This window comes from Helianthus annuus, chromosome 5 (genome assembly GCF_002127325.2).
Source record: "Helianthus annuus cultivar XRQ/B chromosome 5, HanXRQr2.0-SUNRISE, whole genome shotgun sequence".
Taxonomy (NCBI): Eukaryota; Viridiplantae; Streptophyta; class Magnoliopsida; order Asterales; family Asteraceae; genus Helianthus; species Helianthus annuus.
The window spans coordinates 25,382,459-25,397,813 of NC_035437.2; the positions used below are offsets into that span (position 1 = coordinate 25,382,459).

The 15,355-nt window shown below is 37.9% G+C and overlaps 1 protein-coding gene and 1 long non-coding RNA gene across 6 annotated transcripts; both read right to left on the minus strand.

The window, feature by feature from the left end:
- Positions 1-1,728: 1,728 nt before the first annotated feature.
- On the minus strand, positions 1,729-8,535 carry LOC110940217 (dual specificity protein kinase shkD). Of its 2 annotated transcripts, XM_022181772.2 has the most exons (9): positions 8,389-8,535; positions 6,304-8,018; positions 6,118-6,222; positions 5,874-6,026; positions 3,644-3,807; positions 3,009-3,156; positions 2,805-2,927; positions 2,272-2,359; positions 1,729-2,152 (listed from the first exon to the last, which is right to left on the minus strand). In XM_022181772.2, exons 2-9 carry the CDS (start codon positions 7,972-7,974, stop codon positions 1,986-1,988), a joined length of 2,619 nt encoding a protein of 872 aa, XP_022037464.1. In that variant the 5' UTR covers positions 7,975-8,018; positions 8,389-8,535; the 3' UTR covers positions 1,729-1,985. The 2 variants fall into 2 exon arrangements, with proteins under 2 accessions (XP_022037464.1, XP_035846139.1); XM_035990246.1 differs by lacking the exons at positions 1,729-2,152; positions 2,272-2,359; positions 2,805-2,927; positions 3,009-3,156 and adding an exon at positions 3,360-3,452.
- A 3,360-nt stretch (positions 8,536-11,895) lies between these two features.
- On the minus strand, positions 11,896-15,077 carry LOC110940218. Of its 4 annotated transcripts, XR_002592910.2 has the most exons (6): positions 14,675-15,065; positions 14,472-14,556; positions 14,021-14,303; positions 13,673-13,932; positions 13,207-13,578; positions 11,896-12,619 (listed from the first exon to the last, which is right to left on the minus strand). It is a non-coding gene; the product is annotated as an uncharacterized LOC110940218 (long non-coding RNA). The 4 variants fall into 4 exon arrangements; XR_002592909.2 differs by having other exon boundaries at positions 11,902-13,578; positions 13,673-13,959; positions 14,675-15,073; XR_002592908.2 differs by having other exon boundaries at positions 11,902-13,578; positions 14,675-15,069.
- Positions 15,078-15,355: the final 278 nt, after the last annotated feature.

Below are 15,355 nucleotides of genomic sequence, written 5' to 3' on the forward strand. Positions count from 1 at the left end.
TATAAGCGGCCTATGAAGTATCACACAATATTCCAAAATTGATCAAATCAAAATGATCGTATTTAGTTTTCATTTGATTTTCTAAGGGGCCACGTGTAAGGAAACGACATGTTGACTTATAATAAAAAGTCAAAACGCGTGTAGTAGGTATGAAGGCTTAGAGCAGTTAGTGAGGTCAGGGAATTTGACCTTTTTGGATTTGTCTTCCAAGTCAATAACCATCGAAACAAACATATATTCACAATCCTCAAGCTTTTTTATCAGTCGGATATATTTATTAATTCATGTGTTTATAATATAAATGTTGTGAGGGATATAATAGAAGTCAACCACACTTAACTTTAAAGCACTAATAGTAAATTATCAATGAAAGATATATTATATCCAAGGCGTAAACAAGTCGAGTCACTCGTAAAACTTAACATCGGGTTTAACTCAAGCCTAAATTGAAGCTCACTTAATTAGGGTGTAAGGGGCACTCCCCTAAGAGGGGAGTCCCCTCTCTTACGCTTAACCAATCCTCGTGTGCCACGTCAACTCCCCTTTTAAACTCCCCTAACACCCTAAATTGATGGCGGCACTCCCCTCTTAGGTGACTTGGTTTTTTATTAAAAAAAAAAGAAAAGAAAAAAGAAAACATTTCATTGGTCCACTCCTCTCTCTCTCCTCCCTCTCTCCTTCCTTTCTTCGGTGAATCCCCACCGATTTGGCCCCCCCATTTCACCTCCCCTCTTGGTTGGCATCACCTTACCGCACGGTGAGTTTGGTCCCCGAAGGGAGTCACCGCGGGTGCCCCGGGCTCCCTTAACAAGCTCAAGATCGAGCCCGGGCTTCACATGACGAACTTAACTAGGTCGCAAACGTAAACAAACATATTATTAACATAAATACAATAACTTTTATTTTATATGATAATAACTAAGTAGGGGAGGATTTAAATGAGAACGCTAAATATTGTGAGAACTGTGAGAACAAATGAAAAAACCATGAGAACTTGGTCAAAAACAATTCAAATTCAAATTTTTTTTCTACACTTATCATTATTATTCTAATACAATGCTATAAATTTAATTTACACGTTTAAATTTACGTGAATTCGTAAATAAAGAAAATTTACACATGTGTAAGTTTGCCATTTACACATGTGTAAATCTGTTATATTTACACATGTGTAAAAAAATCTAAAAAAAAATGATTTTGAAAGTATAAATGAATTATTTGATGTTATAAATTCTTGTTTTGATGTTGTATCTTAATTACAATGAGGTTTGTATTAAAAAATTGGTTTTGATTGGTTTTTTCATTCGTTCTCACGGTTCTCGTAATATTTAGCGTTCTCAAGATAACCCTCCCTAACTAAGTAATATAATAACTTTTATTTTATATGATAATAACTAGGTAATACATACTTTTATATATGTATAAAAATATAAATATAAATATCTGATAATAATACTAATAACAACAATAATTAAATACTTAATATATAATAGAGTAAATTACATGTTTTGTCCTTTATGTTTTTACCAAATTGCAGGCGGTGTCTTTAACTTCAAAATTGAGTTTTGAGCCAAATTCAACTAGGACTTAAATAATTACTAACGAGTCAGGCTCTTGAATAATTACTAAGGACTCAGGCCTCGACTTGTTTACACCCCTAGCTGGTCGACTATAAGTGTATCCATAAATCAAGGTGATACTGTGATACGATAAATATGCACATAAATAAATAAAAATGCGTGATTTAACTTTTAATACGTTTAAGGTTTACAAAAACTATACCATCATAATAGTAAATTTTTAGAAGAAAGGATTAGGTGGTAGTTTATATAAAATAAAACTACACTTTGAGCGACTTTCAACCCGTTTCCTCTCGAGTCAAATTTCTTGACCCGTTTCTTCTTCAATCAAATTTCTTGACTCGGCCCGCAAGAAATAAAGCATAACATGAAATTAAGAATATAAAACTTAAAGCATGATGCATATCATTTGACATTGATTGCTGCAGCCATGGTTCTTAGTTTCCTAGAAATTTCCAAAAAAGATGGTCTTTCTTGAGGATCAGCAGACCAACAACTTTGCATTAATGATTTCCATTCAGGATCACACCAAGTTGGTATTGTAGGACGCAATGTGTTGTTCACAATTCCTCCTGTTAATAAACAAACAGACCATAATACATATAAATGTACATATATCATATTCCCTGCATCTTAAGCGGAGCATTGTAAAACACTAAAACTATAATTGGATAGTCCTATAAATGCGTACCAATTACGTTAGCGCAATCCATATTTATATAAGGTTCGTCTCCAGTTAGCAGCTCCCACATGACCACCCCAAACGAATAAACATCAATCTACTTTTCGAAACAAAATGTCAACGGTGTATCATATTATATGATTTAGTTTCGGGTCAAACCCGTGTCACACATTTAGCTAAACGGATCGGGCTTGCTTATGTCATAACTTAAATTGATTGATTATATTATACTACGTATTAAAAGATAAAAGAGAAAGCAGCATCATCTTTTATAGTTTAAAAGTCCAGCATCATCTATTATAGTTTGAAAATAATTGTTTAGTTTAATACATATTTAAATTTGTAATTCTAGGATATTAATATGTAAAAACACTTAAGTAAAAAAATTTCACGTTAAACAATCATGTTCATGTCAACTTGCAGATACACATATCGTATCCACGATTTCGGTTGCGACCCGCAAACACGGCCCATTTAGCATGCCTATATAAACATTTACAAAGAGAATGAAATTGCTTTTAATGTAAAAATATGTAATATACCTTTTCAGTTACCATGTGACTTTTTCCGCTAAGAAGCTCGGGTGCCATCCAAGGCAAGGTTCCACAAACGCCACCAGATACCATCGTGTGTTGTTTCACCTTTGATAAGCCAAGATCTCCTATCTATAAAATTAATAAAACAAACATTTATACGCAAGAATGATGGATGCATATACTTGTTCATCTAGAAATCGGTTCACGTACCTTGCAAATTGGTCTGTGTGGATCTCTCATATTAACCAGCAGATTTTCACATTTTAAGTCGAAGTGAACAACATTCCTTCCATGCAAATATTCCATTCCAAAAGCAGAATCCATGGCTATTATAAGTCTTTTACGCCGATCTATAGTCCTGTCCAAAAGATAGTTCTAAAATTTTAGAGGACCAAATACTAGTGGCGGCAATTTTCGACATGACACTAACATAATCAGGTCTCGGGTTGTCATGTCTAACCCGTTTAATAATTAAACAAGTCATCATCAGGTTGACCTCTTTGACCCATTTACTTATACATGTCAACCCGTCAACCTATATAATTAAACAAGTCTACTTACCAAATTGCCAATCCGTTTACGACCATCTTAGCCCGTATATTACAACCCTCCAACCCGTACATGTTTACTGCTTGATTATAACCCGTTTACAGCCTGTCAACCGGTTTGACTTGTTTAGATAAAGGGTTTGGATGGATCGTCTTCTGGTTACACGATTTAAACATTCAACCCGACTTGTTTATATATCGGTTGTGTTCGGGTTAACCATTCAACCCGCCAACCTGACATAATTTACACTCTTACAAAAATTATTTCAAATATGCAACAAGATACGGACTTGTTACCTGTCTTTTTTCTTTAAGAACTGTTTTAAAGATCCGTTAATCATGTACTCCGTTACAGTTGCCAACGAGCCATCTGGACCGTCACGTACTATACCATAAAACGATACAACATTCGGGTGGTGCAATGAACTTAACATCAAAGCCTCCTTCCAGAAATATGCAATCTGTACGCAAAAAATGATTTCTATAGCTTCAAGTAGACCTGGCAAACGGGTCGGGTCGGGTCACGGGTCAAATCGGGTTCGGGTCAATTATAAAAAAGGGTTGTTTTGGTTCGGGTCGAAACGGGTCCGGGTCAGAACGGGTCCGGGTCAGAATGAGTTTCGGGTCAGGTCGGGTCCGGGTCAGAACGGGTTTCGGGTCGGATCGGGTCAGTTTTTTTTTTCCGGGTCAGTATTTCAGTTTTTTTTTTTCGGCTTATAATTTCTGCGAATAACTTTGTACCGGATGTGCAAAATCTCGATTCGTATAACAACCAATCAGATTTGTATATAACCAATCTGCAGCGAATGTCTAATCTGCAGCGACTAAACGACAAAATTCTGAGCGAAAAATTCTGCGGATGAATTTTATTAAACACGTGCAGATCTATAAAACCGATTTAAACTATGGTTTCGTGATCGTGACTGTCCCCACTATTTTCCGAATATAACAAATCAACTGCAACAAATTCTGCACCAGTATTTAAATCGTGGTTTCGTGATCGTGGTTTTGTGAAATTATCAGAAACTGAAACATTAATCGGGTTTTCGTAAAGTACAAATGAAGAAAGGAGTTACAACTGGAGAGCCTGCTTTTCGTGTAACACGGGCTCGAGTGGCTGCTGCCTGCTAGCCAGTCATCGAGTTCGGAACTGTTAAAAGAGCAGGGAGTGGGGCGTCTTATGCGTAAAAACTCTAAAAGGTCGGTGCAAGATGAGAATAAAAACAATGGCGTTGCGACAGGTGGTGTTCAGAATAAGAGGAGAGCAGTACTTAAAGATGTCACAAACATGTGTTTGTGATAATTCTTATAAGAACTGCATAGTTCCAGCTAAAATTCCGGTTTGTAAACGATATTTACGTTTACATCTTGTATAGTTTTTTTATTAAGTGTGATAATTCTTGTAACTTGTAAGTCATTTTTGTTTCTACTTTTTGTCAAATGTGATCAGACAAAGAAAAGTGTGTTGACTAAAAAAAACCCAGTCAAAGTTCAACGAGTTTCTACTAAATCCAAACCAATGAAATGTGACAAAAGTAAGAGAGCTCACATTCGATCTACTCTCCCGAAAGTTCCGAACTCGATGACTGGCTAGCAGCCACTCGAGCCCGTGTTACACGAAAAGCAGGCTCTCCAGTTGTAACTCCTTTCTGCATTTGTACTTTACGAAAACCCGATTAATGTTTCAGTTTCTCTTCGTATCAAACTCCTAGCTTCGAAACGGTGCGGGACGAAACGGTTCCCGTCGAAACGGTACGCGTCGAAACGGTACGGGTCGAACGGGTCGAAACGGTTCGATTCGAAACGGTACTGGTCGAAACGGTACGCGTCGAAACGGTTGGCGTCGAAACGGTTCGCGTCGAAACGGTTCGCGTCGAAACGGTGCGCGTCGAAACGGTGCGCGTCGAAACGGTGCGCGTCGAAACGGTGCGCGTCGAAACGGTTCCTGTCGAAACGGTTCGATTCGAAACGGTACTGGTCGAAACGGTACGAAACTCGTCCCGAACCGAAACTCGTCTCATGCGGAAACTCGTGCCGGCCAGAAACCCGACCCGAACCGACCCCGTTCCGATCCAAAACCTACGTCGTGCCGAAACCCGACTCGGCCCGAAACTCAATTTGAACTGAACCCGTTCCGGTCCAAAACCCGTTTCGTGTTGTAACCCGTGTCGTGCGGATACTTGTGCCGGCTCGAAACCCATTCCGATCCGAAACCTGCCCCGTTTCTTTAAGACACTAACCCACATTGACCCATTTCTTTAATGTTGTTGACCGGCTTTGACCCGAAAATAACAAGATGGAATTTCAAGTGACCCATTATGACCCATTTAGTTAAAGTATCTTACCCAAACCAACCCATATAATTTTAAAATCAACCCAAATTGACCCACTTGGAAGGCTTTGGGTCAAGATTGCCCCCTCTAGCTTCAAGTTCTCATGAGTAGCCATAATTTTGGTTTCGTTTACTAATTGTAATATATAACCAGATTTATTAAAAAAAAAGACCGTTTGACTGTACAGATAGTACCATACGTTCCCTTTCCGTAGGCTTCCCGGAGAAACAACTGGCTTTGATTCTTTTAATTGCAACATCCGAACCCTTCCATTTTCCATGATAAACAGCTCCATATGTACCAGATCCTAGCTGGCGTATTTCCTCCAAATCGTCATTCTTTATGGTCTAAAGATTCAAGTAAAAAGGATATCAATGATGGATATTAAATAAAAGTTACTTTAACATATTTTTCGCAATGATGCGAGTGAAACTGAACCTGCAGTCCCTTAGCAACAGCTTCCTCCTCGGCTTTTGTTTGTTCAATCTTGTAATTGCTTTCAGTTCCGGTATCAGAATCCAACTCCAAGTCCTCCGGTGCATCCTACAACGATTAATTCAAAACCAATAGTAACTCGCATTGAAATCTTACGAGGCTAAAGTAGTGTTTTACACTTTTACTCACCACAACATCCAGCTCATGGGTGGTTTCCTCGGTGACCGCAGCGGCTTTATCAGCGGGAGAATGAACATTTTCTTTAGTTCCACCTTTTCTTTCCTCGTCATGTTCTAAGGCCACTTTCTTAACCGATTCAACAATTTCAGGTATATAAATCAACCTCTCGGTTTTAATCTCGCCTTTTTCAGGAGAATGAAGAACATTCACTTCTGTATTCAACCTGCTTCCCTCGGTCTTGATCAATGATTCGGTTGCATGAGCTTTGTGGTCAACCAAAGGCGGTGACCGGTCAAACCCAAGTGCAGAATCGTTAGGATTTGGACAGTTTATCAAGTTAGCAGTAGACTGAACGAGTTCAAACGCCATGTGGTGATCCTCTAGAGTGTAGGAATTTGGAATCAGCTTTAATGGGCGTACAGGAAAACAATCGGGAATATCGACCCCGTTATAAGCTGCTAATGTGGGAGGGGATTCAACCAATGGACTCTTGAAGATACCGTTTTCTTGTTGAGGTGAAATAGACGTCTCGTTAGATGGAGACCCGATTACCGGACTTTGAATATCTCTCCATAAAGAATTTGAATTCGCATGGTAAAGATTATCGGGTCCATACGCATATGGAAAGTTTCCGTAGTTCCCAAACTCATGCCGATGACGGATATAAGGCGAACGGTCATCATGATGGGCATACGATAATGGTATGTGATGGGTCTCTGGATATGCGGTGGGACCCATAGCAATATTCGACTCTTTAAGGTAATACGGATGGGGAAATGACGGGGGACAAAGGTCACAAACGTTGTTTCCATCAAACATGTTGGTACCATGAAGCATGTTATTAGGAAATCCGGATTTTTCACCGGATAATGGCTGTAACCAAGGAACACTTTCCGGTGATCGTGACTGGTGGTCAACCGGTGAAAGATGATTAACATATATTCTATCTGCCGATTCACCACCATAAGGACCGTGGTAACATGAACACGAAGGTGGGGATGGAAACTCGCTACCGGGATGTCTCGGAGAGTAGTAAACCGGGCTCTGCGGAGGCTCCATTTGGTGCGGCAATGGACCCAAATGAGGGATCGTTAGGTGATGCAAGTTGACCGGTGATATTTGACCCATCGGTGTCTCAAAATTCCTCTGATTAAAGTACTGTTCGGTTAATTGAACATCATCTACAGGACTCATTTGACCCATTTGAAACTCGTTAAGACTGTTTAAAGCATCTACATATCGTCTTTCATGATCCCTACCATCACCATCAAGAAAATGTAACGGGTCATCCATTTCCAAATTCGAGAACAAAAACACTCGTAACCTAGCAAACCCATCACCCGGACCCAATTTGTCATACTCTTCCATCATATTAGTCACATCATCATCATTCACAACCGAAACAAGCGCATCAAGATCCTCATCCGGCTGCTTGTACTTCAAAACACTCGCACCGTCATACAACTCTTTCATCCTCACCATCAGTTCGTCAAACCTGATATCTCTCGGAACACTCAATATCCGTGACTCACCGCCTACATATCTAAGTTTCCCGTCTTGTGGACGTGGCAATATGCTGCCGTTAAAGCTGCATAAGATCTTCACACGAGGAGAATCGCCGTTCCAGTTGCGTACTGATACTGAACCCGGAGAGGCTGTTAATGGAGTAGTGCTGCCCATTTAAACCTCTGTTTCCTCAATGCACCAATGAATCCATCATAACCCTGATGAGTTCATTATACATTACTTATATATACCATTCAAGGAACAAAACAGCCTCATAAATGGTAGACTTATTCAGGTCGGGTCAAGATAAATGTATTTATCATTTTGATTTTCCTAGTTGTTAGGAGGATTAGAGTGTAGCATAAACAGGGGTTTATGTTAAATGTTTTGGTTTATTTTCAGGGTGGATCAAAGGGGTGGGTTTTGATCCAACGTTATATTTTGTGTCTGTGGGCCTAACTAACAATATATTCATGGAGTGCTACGACAGACAAACAACATTCGTGAAAATCAAGAAAGAATGTGTCATAACAATGAAATTGGATCCATAATAATAAATAATAACAAAAAATGGAGAAGAAATCAGACCTGAAATAAGAAATCCGGTGAGTAGAAAGAAAGCGAAATTTGTGAACTTTGAATGCGGGGAAATGGAAAATCTGAAAGATGCAGATGCAGAGGGAGAGAGAGAGAGAAAGATGAGGGTGAAATCGGAATGAATGGAGAGAAGCAGCAAAAGCGCCATTTTTGTTGATTCCGTGGTGTCTCACCATGGATCACACGTGGCGGTATTGCGTCTGTTTTATCTCCGACGGTTCACGCGCCCAGGAGGGAGCGTGTATTGAAAACAAACACTTGTTCAAGTCGGTGTATGCTCCTCCAGGGTCCTAACCAATCCGTAACAACGATCGTGAACACGGGTTAAGAGGTGGGGCTGATGAATGGGGTTGGGAAAACGCCTTTAGTGGAAAGTTCTCAGCAAAAAATTGGGATACAGGTGTGCACGATTCGATTCGATTCGGTTTTTTGGTACAATCAAAACCGTAACCAAAAGTTTGGTTTTCGGTTTGAAAACTGTTTGGTTTCGTTTTTTCGGTTTTGGTTATTTCGGTTTTAACAATGGTTCGGTTTGTATTTTCGGTTTTTGAAACAAATTACACAGAATTCAAAACTTAAAAGTATAATTCAAAGTTTAAGAATCTTTTTTAAATGTTTACATTTAGGTTAATATATTTAATCTTTTTAATTAATATTATTCACATAAACTTAATCTTTCAGGTAACGTTTGGTATGAAGGAATGAAAGGTGGAATGGAATGGATCATTCTGATGGAATGAAAAGAAACATGTTTGGTTATCATGTGGTAATGGAATGGAGCATTCCAAAGGAATGTAACTCCTTCCAAATATAATAATTTCCATTCCTTGGTATGTAGGTGTTTTTTTTTCATTCCTTCAAGGAATGGAAAGAAATATGTTCTTATTATTATTATTATTATTATTATTATTATTATTATTATTATTATTATTATTATTATTATTATTATTATTGTTATTATATTTATACTTATACTTTTCTTTGTATTTATATTTATACTTGTTAATATTCATACTAATATTAATATATATCAAAAATCTATAACATTAATACTATTATTATTATTATTACTATTATTATTGTTATTATTACTATTATTGAGGCAATTATATTTTTGTCGTTTTTAATACAGTTGTGTTTCGTTACTTCATCTTTTTTTGTTTATCAAATTGTACAAAGTAATGATTCATTCTATTCACATATGAATAACCAAACATCACAATGGAATGGAATGATCCATTTCATTCCGTTGTCCATTCCATTACCTCGTCCATTCCATTCTCTCATCTATTCCATTACCCCATACCAAACAGACCCTTAATCTATTTTAATGTTTCTACAAAGTTTTCGTTAAGGCGTTTTCTTTTATAATACCTTGAAAACCATTTAATTTTTATGTTAAATTTTGTTATTTCTTGTAGACAATGGATAAATCATTTTAATGATAAATTAACATGTTAATGTTCTTATTAAATACTAGTGGGAATGCACGCGCGTTGCGGCGGTGTCCGGATTAATATCATATTCAATAAAGACGCCTATTACGAACCGCAACCCATTCTGGATTTCTAACATTTTACCCCATTCAACAATAACTGCAAGATACTTTCTATGTTTTTGGGTACCGTTATACCGGTACCGTTATACCGGTACCGTCTCAGGTATGTTTTTGGGTTAGGTTTTACTTTTTATCGTCCCATCTCCATGTTTACTCTTAGCTTTAACCTAACAACTTTTAATATTTTATCTCCATCGATCAAAATTCAAAACTTGCTTCATCACTCCATCATTCGTGACTTGTTCCAGACTTCCATTACCCCATCGTTTGTTCCAGATTTCCACTGTAATCCAATTTTGGATTATTTTTTGAGTTAATGTTGTATTTTATGAAATTATACAATTAACTAGTCAACCAAGTTGAACCGCCCGACACAACCCGGCAGGGGCGGATCCAGGGGTGTTTCGGGGGTTCCCGGGAACCCCTTGGTTTGAAAAAAATAGTGGAAACCTTACATGATTTGGAAAAAAAAATTAGTGAAAATCTATCAAAAGGGAACCTGGTGAAAAATATTCCTGGATCCGCCACTCCAACCCGGTTCAACCGGTTAAACCATTTTTGTGCCTAATCCGGTATGATTAAAAAACCGGATTTTAAACCATTGGTATTACTTTTGGTGGAAACGGAGTTGTATTCAAAATAAACATCTTTTGGTATCGTAGGTTATACGAGTGTCGGCATCGTACCGATACAATGACGAACCTGACCGATTCTTACCTGACATTATCGGTATTGATATCAGTGTTATCGGAACCGGTACCTGTCTTTTATTGTTAATGATGGATTTGGGTCTACAGTACTCGACTTTGATTCACCAGGCTGGGTGGGCAACCAATCGGTGGTTGCCATGTTGCTGGACGATATATGTAGATATTAGATGAATCAATTAACAAAAAAGGCTATAGCCCACTTGGTTGTAGTGTTGCCAAGTTAAGAAAGAGAACCAGGTTTGAATCCCTCTTGAGATGCCGGCTGGCTGTTTGAATCCCACTTGAGATGACCGCTAGCTGGGCCGCTGATCTCAACTCATATGTTGCTTACGTCACTTTAAAAAATAGTTTTTTAGATAAGTTTTTTAAAATAATTTGTTTTGGTTTTGAAAAAGCTAATCTTTTACTACGGCTTACCACCACACACAATACCGTATGATGTAACTTTTTTTACGGTTTTTGATCGAGACAAACACATGTTGATATCATCTTTAGCATATTTCTTTTGGTAACTACATCGAGTGCTGGTATCGTAGCAATCGAATCACTACGACCGAAACCTCGCCCCGTAACACGAGTATATTTAATAGTTGTAAAACATCAAAGAAGAATTAATGCTTCAATTTAAAATGTGGATAAAAGTTCGAGATGGGGATTGTTTGTTTGTAATCCTTGTAGATTTTGTTAACACCATTTTTTTGTTTGGATGGGATTGCTGTTGTGGGTGTTGACGAAATGAGATGTACCAATCAGTGATAGGCAGCAACAATTGGGTTGGTGTATTTTATTATATTCTTGTAGATTTGTGGTGCATTTAACATATTTGAGCAATCAAATAAACTTCTAGTTTCTCTAGTAATTAGTTCTAAATATTATATATTAGTATTCGTTATTTATTCAGTTATGTTTATTGAATTTCTTACAAACCTAATGAAGCTTTGGACAAGACAGAAGCTGCTACAGAAGCTGCTTAGCCGCCTCAGTTGTGTAGCCTGTTGGAGATATGTAGTATCTCGAATGGGGAAGATGGATGGGTTTGGTCTGGTACCGGGTGGTGTTGAGGTCGGGTTTTCAAGTAAAACAAAATTTTTGTTCCCAGATTGATCATATGATTCTTCACACATGCAAGTCTGCAACTATATCTATCTGCAGATAATTCTTGTATGCTTCAAAAAACCGATACGGCTCAAACAGTTCAAGCCAATTACCATAATTTAACACCATAGCCCACAACAGTTGCAACAAAAATTATTATAAACCTGATAGCAAAACAGACCAACTCAAATAAATAAATAAATAAAAGTACCTCACAAACAGTATGACCCCTCTTAAACTCTTCGCCTTTGGTCCAAATCAATCAATCTAACGCCACTACCTTTATTGCCAGCCGCCGACCTACCTTTTGTTGCCCCACAAACCCTTTTCCTATACCTACAGCATCACCTCTTCCCCTTCAACCACCTGTCTTCCTTGTTTTCAGTTTGCCCAATCGGTTGAGTGGCGGGCTGAAGATCACCTAGTCGTTTTGATCTCCTGGCTCCACTTCTCAGTTGTGGCATCATCACCCATGCAATTTATCTCAAACTCATACCACCAGTATCCCGTTTAAAGCCTTCAATTATCTATTTTTATATCTATACTACCTTATTAAAGAACTTTTCCATTGATGAAGGCAAAAAAAAAAATCTATATTTTACGCTTTTAGTCAATAAAAATCCTAAGAAATAGAACAACTTTTGTTCAAGTAAAGGGTGCTTGTGATTAGCTTGAGATCATAATCATTTCATGTTATCACTTCCAACATGCACTACCAAACACCCCTTCAATGACAGATTTGAGCAATCATACTTAAATGCAGACTTCTTCAACTCATCGAACATGGAGCGAGGAGAAATGCATCCCATTGCAAGCCATGGCGAGATCTTGCACGAAAATTTAGCACCATATATGCTGGCTGCGATCATTACTTTATTTTTAACTTTTCACATATTAAATATTAACACGATCCGTTAACCTGATTTTTCTTTATTTTTAACTTTTCACATATTAAATATTAGAACTTTAAAGTTACTATTTTGCATCCAAAATTACACATGTATATAAAACATTTACATTTTAACCATACGACCTGTTGACACATTCAGCCAATGGGTTTGCAGGTTGCCTCGTTAACCCGTTTAGTTTTTTTTTTTTTTAAATGTGTCTGTGTTTTGTTAAATCACATTTTTGTCCATTTACATTTTAACCATAATAGCTTATACCTGTTTCTCATTTAAGTTTTAAATTATGGCATAAAACACTCGATCAATATAATTAAAAAAAACTGAGACACTAAAAAAAACTAAATGGGTTACGTGGCAACCCGCAAACCCATTGGGTTGCACAAACACGACCTCATTAGCTGAATGTGTCAACAGGTTCAACCCGAAAATACTCAAACCCGTTTATACTCAAACCGACCTTGAAAATTTCATGTTAAGTTAGTGTCGTCTCATATTTGCACACCCCCAGCAATAAACTGTCAAAAACTTCAAACCCTACCTGGTTCATTGTAGCAGTAGGATTCAAACCCAAATGATCCAAAGTCGGATCTCACCAGGCTCCACATCCCCACCCACGGGCAACCCTCTCAACTGATCCAACGCCTCAATCGTCTTCCTAATCTTCAACCCTTTAACTTTCTTCCTAAACCCACCATAATTCGTTGGCATATCTTCCAACTTAAACAACAAATCATCAATATGATACAATGTACTCCCCGCAAAATACTTAACCTTCTTCATTTCAACCTTCCCTTCCCCCCTTAACCTCATCAAATGACACTTCCCTATGCGCCTTAAACCGATTCAGTTATCACCGTTTCAGGTTTCCCAATCTTACCAATAATAGAAGTCTTCGATTGATCTCAAATTCCTAAATAAAAACAACGATAATAAAAATAATTCAATTAAAACATCAGTTAATTAACATCGGGTGGTAATAAATTGTTATAATGCTTACAACTTACAGGCCATATTTTGTCTCCGGGTTTGAAAATTGGGAATTTCGGGAACAACTGAGAAAGGCTTGGTGGATTTGGTGATTGTAACTGTTGCCACTGATGATGTAAACGGTCACGGTGGATTTGGCAATCAGTAAAACCAAATCATGCCTGAAATTTGCTGCATGATGACGCATAGGGTTTGTTCTATAGATAAAATGTTGAACACACTGCCATGGGTCTGGGAGGCAGAGGTTTGGAAGAAACTTTCGATGGTTCCTCATCCTCTTCAGCGTGTTATGCAAAAAGAAAAACTTCAATAAACATAATTAGGAAAAAATATCAGCGAAGAATAAGATTAATTTTAATAAGTACCTCCCCTTCCATATTGCCAATCAATGCATCCCTGTCATCGTCATTATGGGCTACTGTAGCTTGAATATCGGCAGGGGCTTTCATTCGATCATATTAGAAGAACCACCGCAAACATGTGATTTACGCTTGTATCGGAACTGTTTACAACTTGAAGCAAAAAGATGATATCTTTCCATTAAAATGAGAAAGGGTTGCAAAAGAGACCAGGGGAACTTATTCCGGTAACTAACAATGGCGGTTTGTAAGTCACCGGAATCTTCTTGCAAAGCAAGATTCCATGTATCTGCAAAAGCAACAAGATAAGTTGTTACAAGAAACAAATTTCTAAGACAATGGATCAAATAATAAACATACTCATCAAACACAGAATTAACCCTAAAAGGTCAAATCATCAACTAAATATGAAATGTGAAGAAACCCAGATTCATAACAGAAAACAAAAACAACTCACAGTATCAGATTGGCTTTGAGAAACAATTCTAACACCATCTCTGTTCACTAACAAATCACCATCCATAAAAGTCCCAGATTCAGTTCTGCAATATACATTCAGGAACGGCAATGAGAATGAGAAACAGACATTGAATTTGGGGCAAAATTGGGAGAAAGGGCTGAAATATGAGACCAGGTATAACTTGAATTCAGTAATCTTACCTCGTCAGAACGCCAATCGAACAAGAACATGTCACCTTCTTCCTCCTTGGGAAACCCTAATCGAAACCTTGTTTGGTCACTGCCGACACTCTTGCTCGTGGTTATCTCTTCGATTCTCTCCTTATGTCTCTTCACTTTTCCTGGTCACGAATCGCCGGAGTTCAAAGAGTTTTCGTGAGAGAGAGAAAGGAAAGAAGCTTATATTGATGAGGGGTTACGGGAATACCAGAGGATTAACATACAGATGGTAGGCAGAGCCTAAACCATCTTGCACTATCAAATTTAGGATGTGAGCACAACAAAAAACAATCTCTCAAAATGCAATTTTCCTTTCCCTTTAAAGTTATCCATTAGAATGTTGGCTGCCCTGTCATTGTTAGATGCGTTGTCTAGAGTGGTTGTACCTATTTTATCTTGAATACCCCACTTAATTAGACACTCTAGGATACCATCTCATATAACCTCACCACTATGGGGTGGTGCAAGTTCGTTGAAACCGATCATGCATTTTTGCAACTTCCAATCAGAATCAACAAAATACGTCGTCAAACACATGTACCCAATAGTTTGGTTTGACGTCCAACAATCACTTGTAAGTGATATCATATCAACCTTTTTTAGAATCTTTTTAATCCTCTCTTTTTCTCCGTCCACCACTTTTATGCAATCACGCGTGATTGT

Coding starts and splice junctions, on each gene's coding strand:
- LOC110940217 (XM_022181772.2), bottom strand. CDS start 7,974: ATGGGCAGCACTACTCCATTAACAGCCTCTCCGGGTTCAGTATCAGTA. Junction 3,157..3,643: donor TTCTTAAAGAAAAAAGACAG/GTAACAAGTCCG, acceptor TCTTTTGGACAG/GACTATAGATCGGCGTAAAA. Junction 2,153..2,271: donor GGATTGCGCTAACGTAATTG/GTACGCATTTAT, acceptor GTTTATTAACAG/GAGGAATTGTGAACAACACA.